At 33.6% G+C, this 22604-nt stretch overlaps 1 protein-coding gene across 1 annotated transcript; it reads right to left on the bottom strand.

Annotated features, from left to right (window-relative positions):
* Positions 1–11942: 11942 nt before the first annotated feature.
* LOC124369490 (polycomb group RING finger protein 3-like) lies at positions 11943–22378 on the bottom strand. The gene is made up of 3 exons (XM_046827502.1): positions 22375–22378; positions 18142–18342; positions 11943–12039 (listed from the first exon to the last, which is right to left on the bottom strand). Exons 1-3 carry the CDS (start codon positions 22376–22378, stop codon positions 12005–12007), a joined length of 240 nt encoding a protein of 79 aa, XP_046683458.1. The 3' UTR covers positions 11943–12004.
* Positions 22379–22604: the final 226 nt, after the last annotated feature.

The following is a 22604-nucleotide window of genomic DNA, read 5'->3' as shown; positions in this document are numbered from 1 at the left end:
ATGGATACCATGTCATTCTTATTAGTAATAATTTGGTAATTGAAAACAATCTTGCCTAGTTTGTTTCTGCGTTTTCTTGTCCAGTTTCCTAGGTAGTACCTCCCAAACAGCTTTTATTTTATTCTTGGATTGTTTAATGTAATTACAATTATATTTAAGTTTAGCTTCTCTCACACCTTTTTTAATATAAGTTTATACTGTATTTGTTAACATATGTCAGAAATAAAGGATCTCAATTCCATTTAGCCATATTGAAGTTGTCTTTTTTTTGTATACTTGATATACGAATTCCATTGGTTATACAATTTTTTTGTCTTGCTCTATAGGTAAGATTTCTACCACTTTTTAGTGGAAAGGCTGTGAACAGAGTGTTCCCAATGGTGCCTATAAATATTTTGTATGTTACGTTAATGTCAAAGGTATTGTAAATCACCGAATCCATGTTGTAATATCTCAAGGAAATTGAAAACGTTACTGAAAAACTAAATTTAGGACCATAAATTATTTTTTTGTTATCGTTTCCAATTAAAAATATAAAACATTAGCCAAATGGTCAGAAAGACCAGCTTCAACCAAATTACAAGAAGCTGGTTCAAAATTGGTAAAAATGTATCAAGACAGCTTTCAGTAGACGGTGTAATGCTAGTTGGAGAGTTAAAATTAGGCTTAAGATTAAATGATTTGAAACTATTTACAAAATTATGTTTGATATTATCATTAGACATAGTATCTACATTGAAATCTCCAGTAATCAATATCTGAGCATGTCTGAATGTAAGTATTAATTTGGTAAGCAATTTGTCTAATGTACTTAAAAAAAGATCTAAATTAAGTTGATCATTTTAAGAGGTCTATAAATAAATACTATTACTGACGATATAGAATCTTTAGAAGACTTGAAAAGAGTGGCAGCATATTTTAAACATCCTGTATGGAGAAGTGTAGTGTTTTTAAAGCTACATTGGTTTATTATTTTTTTTTTTTATTAAAACTTAAATTAAATGAAAATTTTGGGAGAGAAATCAAACAATTCAGGAACTGTGAACTCCAAGGCTCCATCCTTAACCAGGATGCACACCCCTCTCCTGATTGTGTCTTCCCTAACAAAGGAAGAAACAAGATCTTAATCAGGAAGTGTATTAAGAAAGATACTTTCTTTGTTTCACCAGTGTTCTGTAAAACAGAAAAAATTGGCTTGATTTGAATAGTTTCCAGACAGATGTTAAAAAATCTGTTTTTAAACTTTGACTGATACCTTGAATGTTACAATGAAATATACAGGTTATATGAGAATCACAAGCAGTAGAATACATCCTGGTGAAGGTTTGGGAAGTCTGAAAGCTGGGGTCACTACACTAGACACACTTCATTGCACATTTTCGGGTTAAATCTTCTAAAAAAACTTCGGTCAAGGTGCTGGGACAATAGAGACGAAGATGAATCAGTCTCCACGATATGACTACCGTTTATAGGTGAAAAATCTTCCAGAGACATTAGGCTGAAGTTTTCATGAGGAAGCTGCGATGATTTCTGCTGACTGCCGAGTAGTATGTGGAGACGATTGTCAGAAGGGCTACTTGCCCCTGTGTCAGGAAACAGCAGTCATTTGATAAAGGCGTTATGCTATGACCAGTCCTTAGAATCTTATTCTCTGCAGGCTTTGGGACATGAACTTGAGCCGGAAGGTATTCAGATGTAGATGGTTGACTGTCTTAAAGTTTCTAACAGTATTAAGTAGCACTTTACCGATAGTAAGTTTACCTCTGCCATTCAGGTGTAGTCCATGACGGGTGTACATAGGTCTAGTGAGTATGTCATTAACAGGGACATGTACAGTTAGTAAAACCACTGGAGACCTTTATTATCTTCCGAATTATCAGATTTGCATAGTAAATGCTATTATTAAGAGATGTACTATCATATCAGTAGGAAATGTCTACCACAAAAATGTTTGTCTTCAATTTCCATGCAAGGAGCTCAGACAGTCCCTGAAACACAGTTAGATGCTCTGAGTCATTTTCTCCCATATCGTTAGTACCAGCCATTAGTACTAAGAAGTCATCTTCAGTCAGCTCTGAGACTAAATATTTCACTGCAGCCAATACCTGCTTCATTGCACTCCAGGTTGTGAATGGACGAAGACATTGTGATCAATAGCAAGACCAGCCATAAAGTGACATAAGTTTGTTTTGTGAGTCATTACGAGGAGTATGGGGCTTTGTTTGTCTTTGAAACGGTGATACTTGTGGTTTAGCTTCAACTTTCAAGATCTCAAGCTGCTCAAAAATAGTTTCTTCACCACAGAAGAGTAGGGAATATCCGTTATTTCAGACAATGTCATGTTGAAGGTGATTTAATGGCATGACACTACATTTTGGCTTTTCATTTAAGGAAATGTTCTAAAGATCATGTGTTTAACATCTTCTCATATGTAATAATCGTACTGGAGAGCCTATCACAATCTGCTTTGAGAAGGTCCACTTTTAGACTTAAGTCCATTCACTAATTTAGTTTTGTTCAGTTCTAAGGTTCAACAAAAGACTTGTTCTTCAAAAGAAACATATCTTTTCTACATCATCTTCATATGAAATAGAGGCTTCCAGATCAAGTTTGTGGATCTTTTTTTCTGCCTCAAGTGACCCCCTGAATGATTCTCTTTCCATTAAGGATTCTCTCAAAGCCACTCTAAGGTCATCTGAGTCCTTAAGTGACAGTTCTAATTTATTTAGAAGCAACACAAGCACAGGCACAATATAGGTAATTATTTCACTGGAATATTTCAAACATATACTGTTAAGAATGTTGTAGCTTTGCTGGGCAAAATCAGCAACCTTCTTGTTCATAAGTTCTACAGCCATATTTATAACATTTTCGTCCTTGAGAGTGTTTTTCTTAAAGTTATTTACTTCATCAATCACCATTCGCAGATAATGTTTTTATAGTATTCTTTTTAGAGATATAATGCTCTTTGTAGCTATCAAATGCAAAAAGGTCCTGTAATTTGCATACATCACGTTTCTTAAAAAAAAAAAAAAAACGAACTGTATATGTAGTATCACTTTATTTATAAATTATGCCTATTCCCTTTCAGTGTATTGGTATTTAGGACTTGTTTTTTAAAAGTATGAAGATAAACCTGTATATTTATACAAACTGTTGAAGAAAAATAATTTGTGTGAATATGTACAGTTTGAAAAAAAATATCAATAATTAATAATAATTTTTTTGAAGCAAAAAGTTCAGCTTATGTTAGTTGGAATTGAACCAGGTATATTCAAATCTACAAACTAATTCAGCACCATTTTGTGAAATTCCTCAAAAATAAGAAATGTAATAATGATGTGGCTTACTTACTGATCACTTTCATGTACAAGTTTTATAATAATTTTACAGAAAACTCAACTATATTAACTAAAAAAAAAAGAGCTGTCCTGCACTACTGGATATCACACTTAATTACCACACTTAATATACTTCGGATATTTCTGGATGATGTGCTTTTCATCAAGTATTGAGCTAGAAACTTCAAAGGGGTGACTCGCTACAACTGACAAATCAGTTTATTATGATCGATTATAATATTAAAAAGCAACTCCTTGCATTAAATAGTAGCACTAGTTCTTTGAGAAATTGCAGCGTTGTGTATTCAATACTCTCATGTAGACCACAGTTGCCTAATTAACTTTTGCCAGTTTTGTTCTGCACACGTTAATTAGAGAAGTAGTGATGTTCATTCAATTGCTTGTTTTATGATCCATTACTTCTTTCGAGTTTGATTGTGATTGGATGTTTTGGAGGCCTTCCAGCAGGCATGTTAATTGAATCCATCAAGGAAAACAAAAAAAATCCAAAAATATTTCACACATTATTTCAAAAAATTAACACACAACCAATAATTCTTTAAGATGTGGTTATGTATAAATAACCATATGGGAAATTATCCGCTGATTGTCTGATAATTTGTTAATTGGTTTAATGACACATGCAGCTGGTTATAAATAAAACTATAGGGCCCTGAAGTTAAATAGGGGGTTAATTTAGCGAAAAGCTTGGTCATAAACGTGGGTTGAATCTGAGGTATCTTAAATTTAACCAATGTTGGGATCAGCACCAAACGATTCTTTGTGGTCAAAACTCCAGGGGACACAAAAAATGAAAAATGTTAGGCTTTATTTCTAAAATCTATTTCTATAAACCATGTGTGTGATAATAAGGTATATTATTGATAACATGTTTCAGCACTATTTCAACTATAACAGATTCAGCAATATGTTTATCTCCATAGGTGTTTTTTTAATTTATATGTAAAATTAATAAATAATACAAATGCTGAATTGTATGTATATTTTATAGGAGAAAAATTTGAAATATATATCATTGGATTGATTGATCAAATATACAGCTGGTGGATTTGTCTGTTAATAGTGGCGCTCAATGATGACATTAAATTAAATTAGCCCTTATTATGTTACTATAGTACTTATGAAAACAAAAATAAAGTCCTGTTAATAATGTAGACCACTTTACCAGCTGGGTACTGAATCTAGACATACTTGTCAGACTATTTTGGCCTTCTATATTTCCAGCATCTTCTTTTAAGCTTATCTTCACTGGCCAGAAACTTCCAGAGACTGGGAGGTTCTAGAGGCTGAGATCTCTCAAAGTACGAAAGATCCCAAAGGACGAGACCTGTTAGAGACCGGGACCTGCCAGAAGCTCCTAGAGGCTGAGAACTGTATAGTTATGAGAAATTCCAAAATCAGGGATCAGACAGAGGGTGGTAACTCTCAGAAGATGTGAGCTTTCAGAGTTAGTGTAATGTACATTCTTGTGGATTTATGGAATTAGGTGGTTCAGTGCATGCATGTCTTGTGGACGTAAGTTCCAATATACTAGTCTTATGAACTGCAACAGAAATTTACCTAATTCTTATGGACGGTCAGTCAAAAGGTCGTGTTCCTATTCAGGTATAATTGAAGTATATTTGCTTTTCAATAATATTGTTAATAATGTTACTTTTTAAATCGTTTTTCACCATGATATTTATATACACTTTAGTTACATTCCATAACCTTTGGTAGTCAACAGTAGTATCTGACTATGTTATTATGAACTGTCGTTTTATGAGAATATAGATGAAACACATTGATCATGATGAAATCCGTGTAATCAGTGCATGCGGATTTCCTTTGTAGAATATACATGGTTCTGCTAGAACCAGATTTAAAACAAGAAATTTATAAATGACTCTTATTCACCCTCCAGCCAGAGTCACTTCACGATCTAATAAATTCTAGAAATAGTTTTGGAAACAAATAGTTTAAATTTAATGAATGATATATTGTAAACTAACAAAACTTAACATACCAGTTTACTCCATTTTATTTTATTATTTTGACAGACACTAATCTTCCTTAAGATTCAGAAATGACTATGTGGTTTTGCTGTCTTTTGCAGAGTCTTTTTTAATTCATTATATACCAAATAAGAGAACTCTTGGGCCAATAAATCGTAACAAAATGAAGGTAATGTGAACACCTTCTTACCACTAATAGCTAATCTTACAGTATAACTGTAAAGTTAATGGTGGCATCTATTTGACCACACATTCCTAGTACAGTGTTGTAGAAGTACCTTCTGAAACTATGAAAGGGCTCTTTTCAAACAAATGGAAATAATTCAAACAATAGCAGTCCCTCCAGGTACAAGCCATCCCAAGCTTCCTTCACCAGCCACGTTCAACTTCACAAAGACCAGTGAGAGTATATTCTGTGGTATCTTTATGGTTCACGTTCCAAATACATCTTGGAGAATACATAGCAGCAACCAATGTATAAAATATTATTCTTAAGAGATATTACACTATATCAAACTCATTTTGCGCAAGGTCAACAATAATAAAAAGTGTATTTCATAAAAACCTATTCTATAAATTTTCATTAGAAAACAAGATATTACAAATTCCATAGGTAGTTTTAAGTCACTGCATATTTGTACTACTTAAAAAAAAAGGTTAGCTCGAATATCAAAGCAAATATGGATTAGATTTATTTATCAAAGACAATTTCGAACCTAATACAAATTATATAGTTTGTGAAGATCATTTTATTTTATTCATTACAGAATAGAATATTAGGGAAGATTGTGTAAAAAGAATAGATGGAACATTTATTAATTGTAAAATGGCAGATAAAAAATTGAGAAATTGATGTTTTCTTACATTATTTTAAAATAAACCCAGTTTCGTGTTAGAGACTTTACAAAAAATATTAAACGCATGAAGAAAGACAATCCGAAATTGACTTCAAACAGTATAAAATGTATAGTTTTTGTAATTTTAGTAAGAATGTTGACAACTTTTAAAATTAGAAACATGTTTATATTCTAATAAAAAATGAAAATTGTATATGCTTTTGTAAAATCAACACATTTATAAAGGGACCTGTTTGACAGTTTGCATACGCTTTTGCAAGTTAATATTTATTTGAAGGATGTTGCGATTACAAAGTGTTTAGCTTGGTAAGCAATAAAAGTGATTTACATTGTAAGTCAAGGACAGTATTACATGAAATATTAAGAATATACATCCAGTTTGTAGGTTTGAAGCTCAGAAAGGAATGAATTCCAGGTAGTCTGAAGAAACCTAAACCTGTATGTAATAGTGTGTACTTTCATAGAACTTATTTAAGTGTATTATAGAAGTACACTAAGAAGGTTTCCTTCAAAAGAATCTGCAAAGAAAAATATTGTACATAGATTAATTAGTAATGCTTCAAGAATGCTGCAATTTATATTTAACTACACATGTTCAGTGTAAAATATCTCATTTAATTTTGGTAAACAGGCATGTGTCTATACTTTGCAACATACTGATAAAGACATATTACGTAATTAGAAAAAATATAAGAAAAAACTAGAAACTTGTCATCAAAATAATATGTGAAAAGAAATAAACAAACTTTGTTGTGACACTAATTTCTTATTATAAATCAGTTACTCAATCGTAATTAAACATAATTGATATAATTTTGTTCGCTGGTCAATAAAGATCCAAATTATATATAGTTTGTATACATTTTGAACAATAGGTGTCGAACTAGGCCAATAATAAAGAGCGAGTGCGCGTCCTCCCAATGCTGTATAAACGGGCACAGATCAGTATCTGGGACTATTTGTGACGTCACAAAGGAGCCTGCCCGGCCCGGAGTCCATACACGTACCGACAAGCCCGACAGTCCTGCCTGAACATGTTGACCTGATAACACCATACTGTTTAATCCAGTCCGGCAAGCGGTATTTTTATGTGTAGTGAATTACTTGCAATGCGTGTTATGTAATTGAAATGTCCTCCTGTGATGAAGATGCGAATGACACTTTGGCCTTATTAGTAGTCTTAAATGGTAATAGGAAAGGGGCAAAAAATGCGAGTTGTGGTGTAAACAGTGGTTGTCGAAGAGGGGTACGTAGGCTACTCACACGTAAATTTAATAAGTGAATTGAAGGGAACCCCAAACGATGTCAAGTCAAAGTCAAATTGCTTATTGCGAAAACATGTTTAACATGTATAGCAAACGTCTAGAAACTTAAATTATTACTTACGATTGACACAACCACCTTCGAATGGATGAAAGTACGTACCTAAACCTTTTGTCATTGGTTGCTCCTTTAATTGAAAAAAATACTGTGATGAAAAGTGTGATATCCCCCTCGTGAACATCTAACAGCAACAGTCTAACAGATTCTTGGGAGGAGTTTTGAGGACATTAGATATTCTACAATCATCTCACCACAAGCACTAGACAAAATAATACCTGAAATCTGTGAAGCCATTTACAAACTTCTACATAAGGATCACTTGAAGGTAAGATAAACCATGTGTAACGTAAGAAAACTTATTGAATGGTTTGAGTTTTAAAGAATAATTGTTGCTTTATTAAAAAAAACTACAATTCAAAATATGTATAACGTAGCAAACTTTATGCCAAATAAGGAAATATTTAGTTTTACTTTATAAATACTGATTTTTGCTATTCCATTTTCCACGAATCCAAGAACATAGCCAGGCAATCTGAGCTGCGTCGGAATTTCCTACAATGTCTTGGAGCTATCGATGGAAAGCATGCGACTGTCATCCCTGTCCCAGAAAGTGGATCTGAGTTGATATGATTTCTTTAATTACAAAGGAAATCATAGCATGGTGTTAATGGCAATTGCCTATGGGAGCTATAGATTCGTTATGTGTGATTTTGGAACATATGTTAGGGTGTCTGATGGTAGAGTTTTACAAAACACTTCATTTTTTTAAAAACTAAAACGTAGTCAATTGAATATATTTGCGGATGACGCGTTTTAGTTGCGCGTCGACATGATTAAGCCATTTCGAATGGCAAGCCTAACTGATTACAGTACTAAGATATACAACTATCGAGTTTGTCGAGCAAGACGCATAGTGAAAAATGAGTTCGGAATTTTGAGCGCTAGGTTCAGAATATTTCATTCTTCCGTTAATATGGGTCCTAAGAAAATTGAACCAGTTGTGATGGCGTGCTGTGCATTACTCAATTTTTGTCAATACTGTTCCGAACACACACTCTTCTCCAGAATGCTTTGATGTCGATGACACGGGAGCGGGTATTACGAGTGTTGGTTATCGTTGTGAACATGGCAACAGCGAACATGCGCAGTTTACAGTGAAGAGGTTTTGGAAACGCGATTACCGTTGCAAGAACGGTTCGGAAAAGGTTTATGAATTATTTTGTTAATGAAGGAAGTGTTCCTTGGTAAATAAACTTCATTGACTAAGAAACTGTAAACGTTCATAACCGGCAAGTGTGTTTGCCAAAACAAGTTAGGCATGTCATTGCAAGGATAAACGTGGTGTACAGTACCTAACATGCGTATGACTTTTACAATAAATCAGTTATTGTTTCGTTAAAATAAAATACATTTTTATTATGTATACTTACATCGTTATTTTCAGTAGTTCCCTTGTCACCCAAGTTGCTTCTTGAATTTCTCGAGTTCCTGGTCATCCACAAACTGTATAAGATTGTTTTACGTGAGTCTTGGTACACATATCTCGTCTCGAGAAGAACCAGACCTCGGAGCATCCCTCACCTTCTTTAGTTCTTTTCGGTAGCTGCACATTAAAGTTTTTGACTTTAAACGCGTTTTTTTCGCTTTTTGGTGGCCGGAAATCCCCACACACGGACCGGCTCGCCTGAATCATCTTCCGGCCGGCCGGATGGCCGAATAGATTTTCGTTCGATCACCGGCCTCCTGTACAGTCCAAACTGACAGGCCAACCGGGGACCATACATTTCCCGTCCTGTTCAGACAGAACTAGCCCTGGTTGTACCGCCCAGTGCCAATGGAGCCACACGGAGCAGCCCTCCCAACTCAATGGCCTATGTGACCAAATTCACGCTTTCACACTAGACGATTTTAATCGTCAGCACCTGTACCTTGGAGTGTGCATTCAGTTTGATTTTAGGTTGCGTTTTGGCGGTGTTTTAAGTTTGTGTGTTTCAGTGGTTTATTTAAAAGTTATGAAGTAATTGCTGTTGAAATGTTTATATCATTAGTTGAATTAAAGCTATCCATCTAGTTCAATTCATCAATAGAAGAAACTGATATACTAAAGTAGTGCTGTCGTCATTTCTCAGGTGTTAAAATAATACGTAAAAGGTCCCGAATTCCTCACGTCTCTGATAAATTGAACGAAACCAGAATCGATTGCACCTTTTTTTCTTTTCTGCCGACGATACAGTAGCCATAATGCAACAACTTGCTCACGAACTATATTAATAAGACCGCACCTTCAATAGAACTGGTGTTCTTTTCGATTTGTCCGATTGTCTTTTCCGCCGGGGCGGAATCGTGCTTGTGAAAATCAACAGACCCCGTTTTGAAACCGTCTAGTTTATCCCCGGACGGGCAAAATCGTGTATTTAGGAATTTAGCTGTTCTCGTAGGGCCCAAATACTACCCTTTCAACAAATAAACGCTATCTGTGTGGCGGGTTGCGTTTATGTGCTAGCCGCTGAGATGAAGGCGCAACAATCTCTTTAAAGACTTTAAACTCACGATTTCGATTTGCATATTAGTATTGACAAATACGTTATTTTCAAAAACACGTTAAAAACACTATAACCAAGCACCATAGCACCACCACCATAGCACCATTTTATAGGATAAGTCCTTATTATTGCTATTATCTGGTATTCTCTTATATTTAATTCCACCACAATCAGCACTGTCACAAAACAGACTGATTGTAGTGAGCGTGATTAGTTATTTGGGTCAATATGATTCCTGAAAGGAGGGAAATATGCCCATGAGTCACAGGAAATGTTTTCGGGATGCAGCGCATAATGCTACCTCGCCAACTCTCCAGTCCAATCACCACACACTCGGCAAGGTCACGCGCACAGCTAAAGTCCTCGAACTGTAATGTGCAAAGGGCCTTTCCCCATTGGTACGTAATGTTTTTACGTAATGGTATTCATTTATCATTGTAGTTATTGAACATCAGGTCTGAAAAGTCTCGCTTAGTTAAATTGTCTAATTTTACAAACATTCATATTGTTGACTTATACTCATGTAAACACAGAAAAAACTTTAAACAATTTTCATGTATTACTCCAGAAGGAGTTGTGGAATAGTATCCTCGTCTTGTTTTTGATATGGGGTGCCTATGGTCAAAACCACCAAAATCCAAATTTTATAAAAATTGAGTTGTATATAATTCCTTATAGTTTAAAAAGAATCCTGAATTCAAAATTAAATTGATTCGTTTAAAAACCACAAAACTATGCTTATTATCAAAATCTGCCAAATCCAACCAGGGTTAAACCATGTTTTGGTTTCATATTTCGCTGCATCCAAGTGAGCCAATGAACCCCAAGCGTGTTCAAGTAAGTCAAGTGACTTCCCATGATGTGATCTTTTTTACTTCACTTTCAGTCATAATTTGATTAGCAATTGAAGGTATTGAAAGATATAACATAACGTGTTTTAAATTTAATATCTTGATAAGGAAAGAGACATTATAGGAAGATATTACTTCCTATAAACACTTTACTCCATGTTTCAAGAAACTCGTAAAGATGAAAACCTCCAACAAACAAGAATGGAAATGAAATAAAAGAAGGATCTTACAGTGAAATTCAGTTTCACCTCCCATCTTTAGAGTTTCAAATCAAACATAAATTAATACCAATTTAAATAAAGAAAAGAAAATATGTTTGTAAAATATTAACATTTTCTACATTTGATTGACGTTACTTCTTCTTATTAAAAATTATATTTATCTGAACAAAGCTTTCTTTGTGATAGTGATTGCTGCCAAAAAAGTGAATTCGTGGATTTTAATACTAGACACCTGAAATCTAATTCTTAGTCAGGTTAGCACACAATAGTACTCGTCAGGGCCTTCTCCTTCAGCTGAATTCATTATATCATATCATTTTATAAGTTTCTCTTTGTACTTGGTTTCTTGTACTTGCATATAGCAGCAGGCAATAGTTCATTATGTTGTACAATTGATACTTTAGTAGATGTAAAAATCATACTGCCCTTATCTACTAATGCTAAAAACTTCAAAACCTTGACCAGGAAGTATGTTCCCGAATTTCAATGGCCTTTGATTACAAATAAACACAAAAATTTCCTAGATTTAACTAAAATTTTTGACCTTAAACGCGTTTAGTGGCTTTATCAAGTGAGATAGAGTAAAAAAAATCACAGGAAAGTTGTATAGATAATTTCACTCCGCACTAACGATATCCGTCAGATCAGAGCTACTACCTACGGTTTAGACGCTACAGGGACTCAAATACAAATATGCACGTGACAGTTGCCAAAATTTGACAACATTTTTGATTTTGACAACATTTTCGGGTGAACCGGTAGAGATGCGGGGAAAACTAATATGCCTATTACGTATACCAGATTTATTTTTAACTGTAGAAACTTGTAGACAACATTTTAAGTATGCTTCTCATTATTTTGTTGTATCAACATCCTGCTTATCACAGCCTGAAACAAAAATAAATTAGATGTATAGGAAATATGTTTTCTAGTTAACCTAAAAGAATAAAATAAATAACTTACAACTTTTTGATAGCGAATTTCTGTTATATCTGAAGCTATGTAATAACTGCTTTACATGAATTTTATTACATATTTCGATAAAATGTTTTCAAAAAACTGTAGACACACGACCATAGTAAGAAAAACATAGTGGTATTTTAATCCAATGTTTGACTGAAACTTTGTAGGTTCTATATGTAAGTTTGTTCAATGTAGCGTGTTTTATTCGTGAGGGACACCTTATCGGCAAATTATTTGACTATGATTATTATTTACTGGCTGATTGATTGATTTAATTGGCTGAGTGTTTTGCGAAGACTCTACCGTTATTTAACTACTATATGTACACAATGTTTACCTAATGTATAATATATACATTTAGTTAATTTAAATGTTACTGATAATTCTGATATCTTATTGTTTGACGTAACTTTTGACGTAATTTCCCCGCGCTGCGGTAAGGGTCGGCTTTCCTAAGTCAGATCTTCTGTATCCGTCACCTGCATCAGAGTATTCCACCAAGAAGTGCCTAGTTCACTGTAAGAAGTTGCAGAGATCCTTCAGCAACAGCAATAGCCTGAGTTGGAACGGAGTACTTCTGAAGATAGTGAAGCCTATCCCTTTTCAGGGGTTTAATTGGACCGGCTAGTGAAGAAGGGTGGACTGCAGCAATATACGCATCCACATGGATGCAACAATTAAGATGTTGCCGCTGCAGCTTGGGACACGGTTCTAATTTCTAACAGTCCACGCGGAATACCTGAATTACGTGAATAGCTGAGTGAAATTTGTTGTTACGTACAAATAATATGAAGATATCTTACATAAGACAACTCTTAATTTAATGAATCGTTGGTAAATGACTCGATGGTTTCTTCAGCTCTTCCCTGTAGCATTCGCCATAGTGACGAGAAAAACTCAACAGGCGTACGAGGGGGTGCTCCAGTACCTCATGCAGTTAGTGCCGCAGTGGCATCCGGAGATAGTCATGGACAGTTAGAGATGGTTATCCGGAATGCCGCTCGCCTGGTCTGGCCTCATGCAAGTATAGTGAGATGCTTTTCCATTACGCCCAGGTTAGATTAATACTACTCGGATTTTACTTCTCCAAATTATCATCATCAAACATAAATCTCTGAAATAAATTGCATCATAATTTAAGAAGAAACAGACGAGTTTAGAAGTAAATTACTCCACGTATAAATTGTAATGCTGACATCATGAAGTTTCCAATCGTTCCAGGCAATTTTCCGCATGCTTTCCACTGTGCAACTGCGTCCCTTAACCCTTTAAGGACCATAAGAAATGTGGCATGAAAAAAAAGTTTTTCTTCTTGTAAAAACATGTTGCAGTTATGTAACTAAACTATTTATTTGTATTTAAAATAATTAGTACACCTAGTTTATTATATATGGCATGGGACAAATATGTCCCTACGGACGGTAACGGAACTTGACAAAGATACTGCAATGCCATATATTTGTCCCAAGCGGACTCTAGTAAAACCTAGTAAATTGAGTAGTCCTCTATATTTCTGTAATTTTACAAGTCTTTGTAGGTTTATTTAGGTGATTGAAGTAAATATTATTTAATAAAAAAGTTATTTTATTTACAAAATTATGAAATTACAAAACTTAATTAATCAATATACATGTTCGAAAACGTGTCAGTTTTATTATAAAAAAATAACAATAGAACATTGTTTCTTATGTTGATTAGTGAAACTGTTCAAAGCAGTTTCTTTCATTGGGTAAAGCATAAATGAACTTGACATATTACACATGTACAGTTTGTTCGGTTTTCTACTTTGTTCTTGGCACATTCAACACATCGACGTCTGATATTTGTCTTTTTCATGATATGTTCTGGCTTCAATGAGGGTCTAATATATTTAGATTTCCTTGACAATGGAGTATTGGGAAGTGAACGCATTCTATTTGTGTAGTCACCAATTAGACCTCGTGCTATCATTTGTCGGTACTCAAGAGATGTAACAGCTTTTGAGCTCTCATTCTTCAACAACTGATTGTAAATAATACAAGCATTATTGACAGAAATGTCAAAAAGATCAAAAAATAACCTAAGGTAATTACTTAATTTTTGACCTCCTGTCTACTTCATAAGTCACTTTTTTCTGGTCCATCAGGTCAACAGCCGCCCATGTACTTGTTGTACTCATTTACCATTTTAGGGCAGTCAATTTTTCACTTTTTTCATTAGAACCTTTTTGTCTGCGTTTCAACAGTCACCTTGCCTAATGGAGAAATAAAATTAGATATCATAAGAAAACTGAAACGGTTGTCCATCCACTTGACACATGATACAACCTTTGTCAGTTGAAAGCGAAGTCAATGTCACCCCGGCTCATTTCTTTGTCTGACTTCAAGCATTTGGCATTTCTTTACGTTCCGAACGAACAGTACCACATGCCATCAGTTGTTTTTCTAACATTTCAGTTTGTAAAAGGGGAGAGTTGAAAAAAGTTATCAAAATAGAACTGGATACCTTTACCACCAAGGTTTTTCTGTCATTTGTAGAATAATACCTTCCCCTAGGCCACGTTCTGGATTGGTTTTCTTTCCAGTATAGATATCAAAACTGGTACAAATAACCTGTTTCAGAGTCACATCTGCACCACAGTTTGAAACCCCATTTTACAGGCTTATTCTTTTATGTATTGTTTCATGGCATTTTGACCCTTGAATTTAACCATATGCTCATCAATTGATTGTTTTTCTGAATTTTCTCGGGCTTTTTGAAAATGTAAATTTAGATGATTTATTACTGGCCTAATTTTTTTTGCTTTGTCATAGGTTGAGGAAGATCGCGTATTAGCGTTATGCGTGGAGTTGTCACTGAAATGCAGTGCAGAGCGAATTTTTTCGAATCTTATATACGGGGCATGACATTAGAAACATATGGCACTTGAAGGTCTGGTTGAGTTGACCAATAGTCTCTTATTGAGGGAAGAATATGGTATCCCATGGGACTAAGTTCATTCCGAGGAAAGCTTTTATTTCATCTTCATCAGTTTTAAAATTCTCACCATTTTGTTCCATATACAGATTTGACTGTTGCACGATAAGTTCAACAAGACTGTCAAATCCTACACATTCATTGAAAATTTGTAAAGGATTCGATATTGTTACCATCATAAGGAATATTGATATCTGAGAATGTTTGAAAACATGTTGGTGTAATTTCTTCATTTGTATTTTGGGCTGTAACAGGCTTATTGTAAACATTTTTTCCAGGTCAAAATTTGATCTGGTTTTGTTTTTTTGAATTAGGTCTACGCCTTTCAGAGGATACATCACTAACATTTTTACACAAATTACTTTTTCTTTTTGAAGTTATATTATGTTTTTCAAATTGTATGTTATTATCAGCATGGGGTTCGGTTTGATGTACATTTTCACTGAAAGAATGTGAAGTTGAAAGAAAATCAGACAAATTGTCATTCTGTACTTTAGAATCAGTTTGGTTTTGAGTTACAATAGTCAAATCAGTTTTTCTGAGTATTACTTTTATTTAGGCTTTTCAATTATAACTTCCTTATTAGTATATCCAACATCCTCACCTAAAAACTGACAATCTTCTTCATCAAGGAGTAAATTATCTTCATTATCACTATCTTCTGCCACAAGATACTGTAAAATTTCATCTTGTTTTATGTAAAATAAAACGTTCACTAACAGAATCCATCTCACCAACTTCAATTCAATACCCTAACTAACTAGTAAGAAAGAATAAAATGGCATAACCTCAAAATCTAATTTGCCAAAACTGAAGGTAACTGTAGTCAGCTGTTCTCAATAAGGCTAGCCAACCTAATTTCCTCACAGTCCATAGGGACATATGTGTCCCAACGAAAAAAAAAGTGTAATTATAAGCAAATAAAAAAATAATATTATCAGATTTTCTTCCTGAATATATTGGTCATGTTGTATTATGATAATATATCAAGCAATTCATAAAAATGTGCATTATGAATGTTTGTGCAAAAATAATAAAACTAAGAAACACATTTATAATTATATTGCATAATTAGATATTTTTAATAAAATAAAGGAGACTTTGTTTTTACGGTGGGAATATTTTTTAAATGTATTTCTAAGCTTTTTGAATCGATAATAATTAATATTTATGAATATTAACTTGACTGGGATGTAGAAAAAAAATTATTTATTCTGGGGACACATGTGTCCCTTGGTCCTTAAAGGGTTTAAAATAGCTCGTAATCTCGAGGCGGGTGGCAATGCATTGGGCACACTTATGGCGCTATGCCTTCTTCCTGCCGAAAGGATCCAGACTGGGCTACGTGTTATAAGATATTACTTAAGAATAAATTGCCTACTACGGATTTTCAAACCGCTATTGATGTAAGAATTCGTGTTAATACGTTCAAATTTCAGTAGAAATTACATGACACGTCTATCTATTACTTGAGCATAACTATGGTCCAGCGAAGAAATAAAAATTGGAGTGTTCACCGAACCTACGAAAAATTGCATTACATTTATCACATTAATTTGAAATCCGATAACACAACTTAGTAAGTTCTGAAAATGTACTCAAGAAAGTAGTGAGACCGAGATAGTAAAACGGTATTTGTGATTCAGTCGTTTTTTTATAATATCATCTATCATCATAATCTAACGGTAAGTTATTGTGTTTTCCTTCTACGTACACGGAGAACACATGAGTGTAACTGATTGAGTCCGAAACATTCAGCGTTCTGGCGCAATCTGGAATAAAAGATATATATCAAATATTGTTCTGCCTGCATCTTTTCTGAGCAAGCACTGTCATAAAATTTAAACTGTAAACAAATGTTTTTTTCTGCTTGACGAAATTCAACTGACAGTGTCAACAGCTGTTATATACCTCGTTAAATTTTGATCAGAAAACATCATTATTACAATATTTTTTTAATTGTAAAATATTCCACGGAACTATTCTGATCTTTCTCTGCATATAAACATAGTTCGAGAAAATCTCGTTTAGCCACTACCCGCTTTTTTTATGGAATACTCTTCAGATCAGTCGGAGCAATAGGGGGCCCTCCCCCGGGAAATATTAGAAATATTACGAACAAGAATAAGAATGAGAATAATTTATTTACATAATATAACACAAAGGTTTTCTGAACAAATAAAAAGTATACAAAGTAATTAATACCAAAGCAAAGGAACAGAACTGGAACATAAAATCTAAATGTAAACAAAGTACAGTTTTGTATAAGTTTTTACAATTACTGTTACAATTATTCCTTCTACAAAACACTATCGGTCTCATCAAGACATGGGTCATCACAAGAGCATCTTGAAGACTGTAGAAAACCTTCCCGATCAAGTAAGGGTCTCGTATTTCAGTTGAGTTGTGACCTCCGTCAGGGAAACATTGAAATACACTTAGTGTACCTTGGTGTAGCAGTGACTTTGTGTGAAGTGTACCATGGATTGCTGCTGACAGTTCCACAGTGATGACAAAAATACAGCCCTACTGTATTCAGTTAGTAATCGAAAACGTTGGGTGCGCCCCATTAATAAAATATGAAAAGTGTTTAGCGAATTCCACCATTTGATAGCTTATTTAGAGGGTGATGAAGAGAGGTTCAGACGGTAATGTAGATTAAGTAAAGATCTATTCGAAGAGGTTTTGACATTTATAAACTATATTTATTAATAATAATTATTATTAAGATACAAATAATAATAATTTTTGTTCTGTTTCTATTGAAATGTATTGTATGAAAATTTTCAACAATTTGTGTTGTTGTCAATTTTTAATACACCTATAACACTTGTTTGGCATCCTTTAAACAGTACTGTAATAATATTTTGAGTAGAATTTCAAGAAAGTTTGTCAACAAATAAAAGTTATAAGGCATTAAAAGTATAAACAACGTTGCGGGTCTTACTTAACAGCTAACCCGCAACCATGTCATTAAATAATCAAACAGGAAAATATGTTATGAAATACCAAGAATTAAGTTATAAAATTGATAGTAAATTAAATACTCTAATTAAATATGATAAATCGAACCTTTAAAGCCACGTTTCTCGTAGAACGTCTTTTTCCTCGTCATCTCAGACTCATAGAGGCCAGGCACCAGATTGTATACCAGCGTTTGAAGTGTATTGTCACGCTTCAAATGGTTTCCTAGCTTAGCCTGGTTAACATGTAGCTTGCAAACAGGGCAAGCAGGCTTGTTGTTCAGGGCCAAGACAATACAACTCCTACAGACTGTGAAAATAAACAATAACATAATAATAACGCTAACGCCATGTGAGCTTTTTATCACCTTATTAACTCCAGATAACTGCTTTAGCAATAATAACTTTTACCTATTGACAAAGTTTTAAGATATAAAAAAACTTCATTTCTATTCATACTATCTTTTTATTTGAATAATTATTTACTGAATTAAACTTTTCGCAAATTACTTGCATTACACACAATGACTGCACATTTATATTAGTAATGGTAGTAACACGTAACTAAGAAAAAATTATAAAACCAAAATTATATGCAGTAAAACAAACCTAAATATGCAGTACTGTTTGTATAATGAAGTTGCCATATATGCAATACGCACATAACACACAGTTAACTTTTCGAGCACACTAGTGCTGCTTGGATTATCAAGTTTTTGTATACAGTATCATACATATACTATGCACATAATACACAGAAACCTTTTGGAACACATTAGTGCTACTCAAATCATCAGGTTACCTTACATACAATATGTGAATAGCACGCAGTAACATTTTCCAACATATTAGTGCTGATCGCATCATTGCTTTACATATTCAGGTTCATGCACATGTGTACAATATGAAAATAACATGCAGTATCCTCTCAGGAACACCAGTACCGCTCGGATCATCAAGTTATTCAAGAACGGGAGTAATAAAATATTTTAATATGCCGGGTTGTCAACATACCATCTCAAAGTTTGTAGTATTTCTAGTTGAAACTTGTATAGTAATTAATACAAAATTAAAACTTGTATAAGTCTCACCAGGGACATCAAGGCTAAACTTCTCATAACTGTGTCTGCTTTTGCTATGCGTGGGTTGGCTAACCCCCGAAGTTCTTCAGACATCCCATAGTAATGAAAAATGTATGGATACTTTAGTTGTTCTACGAAGTTGAGATGAAAAACCTATGTCAGGCAAATCGCACCAACTGGGCGTACCCGTCAACGCCTTTTTATGTTTATTGTCCAGTAAACGTGATAACGTTAATTGGTGCACAGCTACACACCCTACTTGTACAGGATGCATGGTAAATATGAGGAGTTTTGTGGCTCTAGAAAGGGTCTCGTTTTTCTAGCCGGTTTTCCCATCCACAACGGCGCAGAGTCAAAGCGCTTGTATAGAATGAGCAAAAGTTTCAAGCTACTGGGCCGCCGAATTTTTGTTGCTGTGTGTAGAATGAGCCTATCTCAGCGTCAGAATAGCCCGGCTATCAGGAACTATAGTATTAGCAATTAGTGATTGCTACTGAAGGGCTAGGTAGTAGTTACCTCGTACACACGCACCTCCACACTCATAGGCACGGCGTTGGGTTGGGATTTTGCCCGGCACTTGCTTTTGCCTAGTATCACTGTTAGTTTCACTAACATTTTACACTCACGACTACGCAATGCTCGGTGACAATTCCAGCATATTATACGTTGTTTGGTATAATTTTTCTTGATATGATGTTTACAATACACACACTTATAACTCTAGAATAAAATTACAATAACAAAAATCTGGATTTTATTCAGGTAATGATGCTTAAAGTGGATAACAGGGCGGAATTATTGTAATTTTATTGAGGAATTTGAATATAGAACGTGTATTAATAAATGGAATAAGATTTCTGGTTTGAATTGTTGTTAAATTTTACATTTAAAAATGAATTTTACTGGGACTAACAAAGGACAGAGCATTTTTCTGTCAAAGATTGATCTTTCGCCCTATGGTACTTTTCCATGGTACTTTTCCCTTCAAACAGCAATAGGGTCTTAAAAACTATGTATAAACAAAGTACTATAAGATATGTTACAATTATATAATATCGTCACACATAAGAAAACCCATAAAAGAATGTAATTCTTTCAGAATGCATATTGCCTGAAATCCTGTATGAACACAACTACTATAAAATAATTTAAAGGAAGGTAAGTCACATATCTTAAAATGCGTTATTCTTGCTCTGCACTAAATTGTAAAATCAGTAACAGATAGTTATTTCATAATAGTAATACATTTTGGAATACTACAATTTTGAAATATTTCGGCTAGTTATGTTTCAACATTTGCTGACTGACAATGGTTTTTTACGGTGAGACCGAGATGTTTCAACAGAGGAAACCTTTAACAAAGGAGTTAAAACCACCGCAACACTATCAAAAATGTTCATACTTTTAAAATATGTTAGTTGTAGTAATTTAATATTGTGCTTGTATATGTTATGTACACTTATGCCTAAACTATTCCTAATTTAAACGTAAATATATTTCTAATATTTTAAACTACCAAGATTTGCTTTGATAAGCCGAATTTTTATGTATTGCTAATTAGTAACAATTGTAAACAAGCTAAAAACAATGTGATATTATGGTTTTAAAACCATGCTTTAAATAAATCTACTGCTCAGGCAATGTTGAAACGTTTTCTACAAGTTAGAATTTAATTTTAAAACCATTATGATGTGTTCAAATTATTCTTATATAAGGTACTTATAAATACCAGTTTATGTAGTTTGTTGGTGTATAGGACGTTACTGGATTTGCAATGAATGCCTAAAATTGCAGTTGTAACAATACAGGAGAATTATACCTGACATAGTATAATATACCTATACAGAAAAATGTCATTAATACAAACCATTTTATAAAAAAGTAGATAATTTACAGTTTCGTCTTTCTGAAACATTACAAACATATTCTATTTTTCTATAGAATTGTAAGGTCTTTACTTTTTAAATTATTATGAATTCTGCTGAACTTTGTAAAAATATTGCTCACAACACCAAATTAGGCTTTATTTGATAATTCTGTAGTCAAAGATCACTTTTTAGATGCAATAGTATTCCATTAAAAGTGAAAGAAATTATTTGAACATAAAGCTCCACCCAAACATCGATTCACCTTAACATTATTTTGTTTGATTATACTATGTTGTATCTATTTCATTGTTGCCGTTGTACATAAAGCTCAACAAAAATGTAGTTTTTGGAAAAAAACTAATTGCGTCATTGCGCTGTATTCTTGTTGTTGCCATTTCAACTACACAAGTATAGAATATCAACGTAGATTATTAAAAGTATACTTACATGTGTGACCGCAACCTATCAAACACGTGGCATCGATGTAATATCCTTTACAAAGAGGACAAGTAATGCAGTGATTAACATCTGCTACTCTCAGCACAACTTTTTCCTCAGCCATCCTGAAATGAGATATTTTATCTCAAAAACCTGATAATTGTTACAGGATTCATACAAATATTAAAACATTATATGCACTGTTATTAGCTACCCACAAACATCTAAAACTCTATTGTATTTAAAGCAACATAAACGCCAGATCAAGTACTATAGACGATACAATTTAAGTGTACGAAATGCAGCAATTCCAAATAGATGCTGTACATTTGTGGCTTATAAATCTGCATGATTTTGTTTGAAATATTGCTGTTCTATCTTTTTTTTACTTAATTTTTAAGTAATGGACAGGATAGTACTGTTTTTTTTATTACACATTTTACTGTCAAATACGTACGACAGCAAAACACATAGATTGAATGTATTTTGCAATTATTTTAGCTTCAACAACTTAGTTGTTTTCTTCACATACTCGTTTATCCTGCCTTGAAAACTGGTTTAGGTCGCTTTGCTCAGCAAAGTGTAGCATCGATTTGTTTAACGTAGAAAGAATAGTTTTGTTTACACTGATGGACTAACTTGGAATTGGTATAGACGGAATCATGGATAATCGAAAAGATACCCATTTTTAACTTAATTTTGATTTAAGGAATTTTTGAAATGGACAATATTATTCTCATTAATAAGAGTTTTTCCAAAAACAACTAAAAATGACAGACTAACATGGTATTCTTAAATTATATGAACATTTTAAATCCATTAAATACATAAAATAGAACATAAACTCTAAAAACATACTAAAATTAAAAATGTGTATGCTACCAGAGTCAAAATAACCACGTTCACAAAGTTACAGTAAAAATACCCGCGTTCACAAAGTTACAGTAAACATACCCATATTCACAAAGTTACAGTCAAAACCCTCCATCGTGTAACATAATGTTCCTCGCTCCATCCGATAAACGAACTAATCCCACATAAACTATTATTTATAAGCGTAAAATCTACAATGTTAGTGTTAGTTATGCTTACATCAGTAATAATGAAACGAAGTCTGGTAGTAGTGTAATAACGTAGAATAAATCTAACTATCCTTTTACATATAGCGAAACATACTACACGTC

The sequence above is a fragment of the Homalodisca vitripennis genome, chromosome X, assembly GCF_021130785.1.
Source record: "Homalodisca vitripennis isolate AUS2020 chromosome X, UT_GWSS_2.1, whole genome shotgun sequence".
NCBI lineage: Eukaryota > Metazoa > Arthropoda > Insecta > Hemiptera > Cicadellidae > Homalodisca > Homalodisca vitripennis.
Note: the sequence above shows the minus strand (reverse complement) of the source record. Positions and strands in the feature narration are given on the sequence as shown.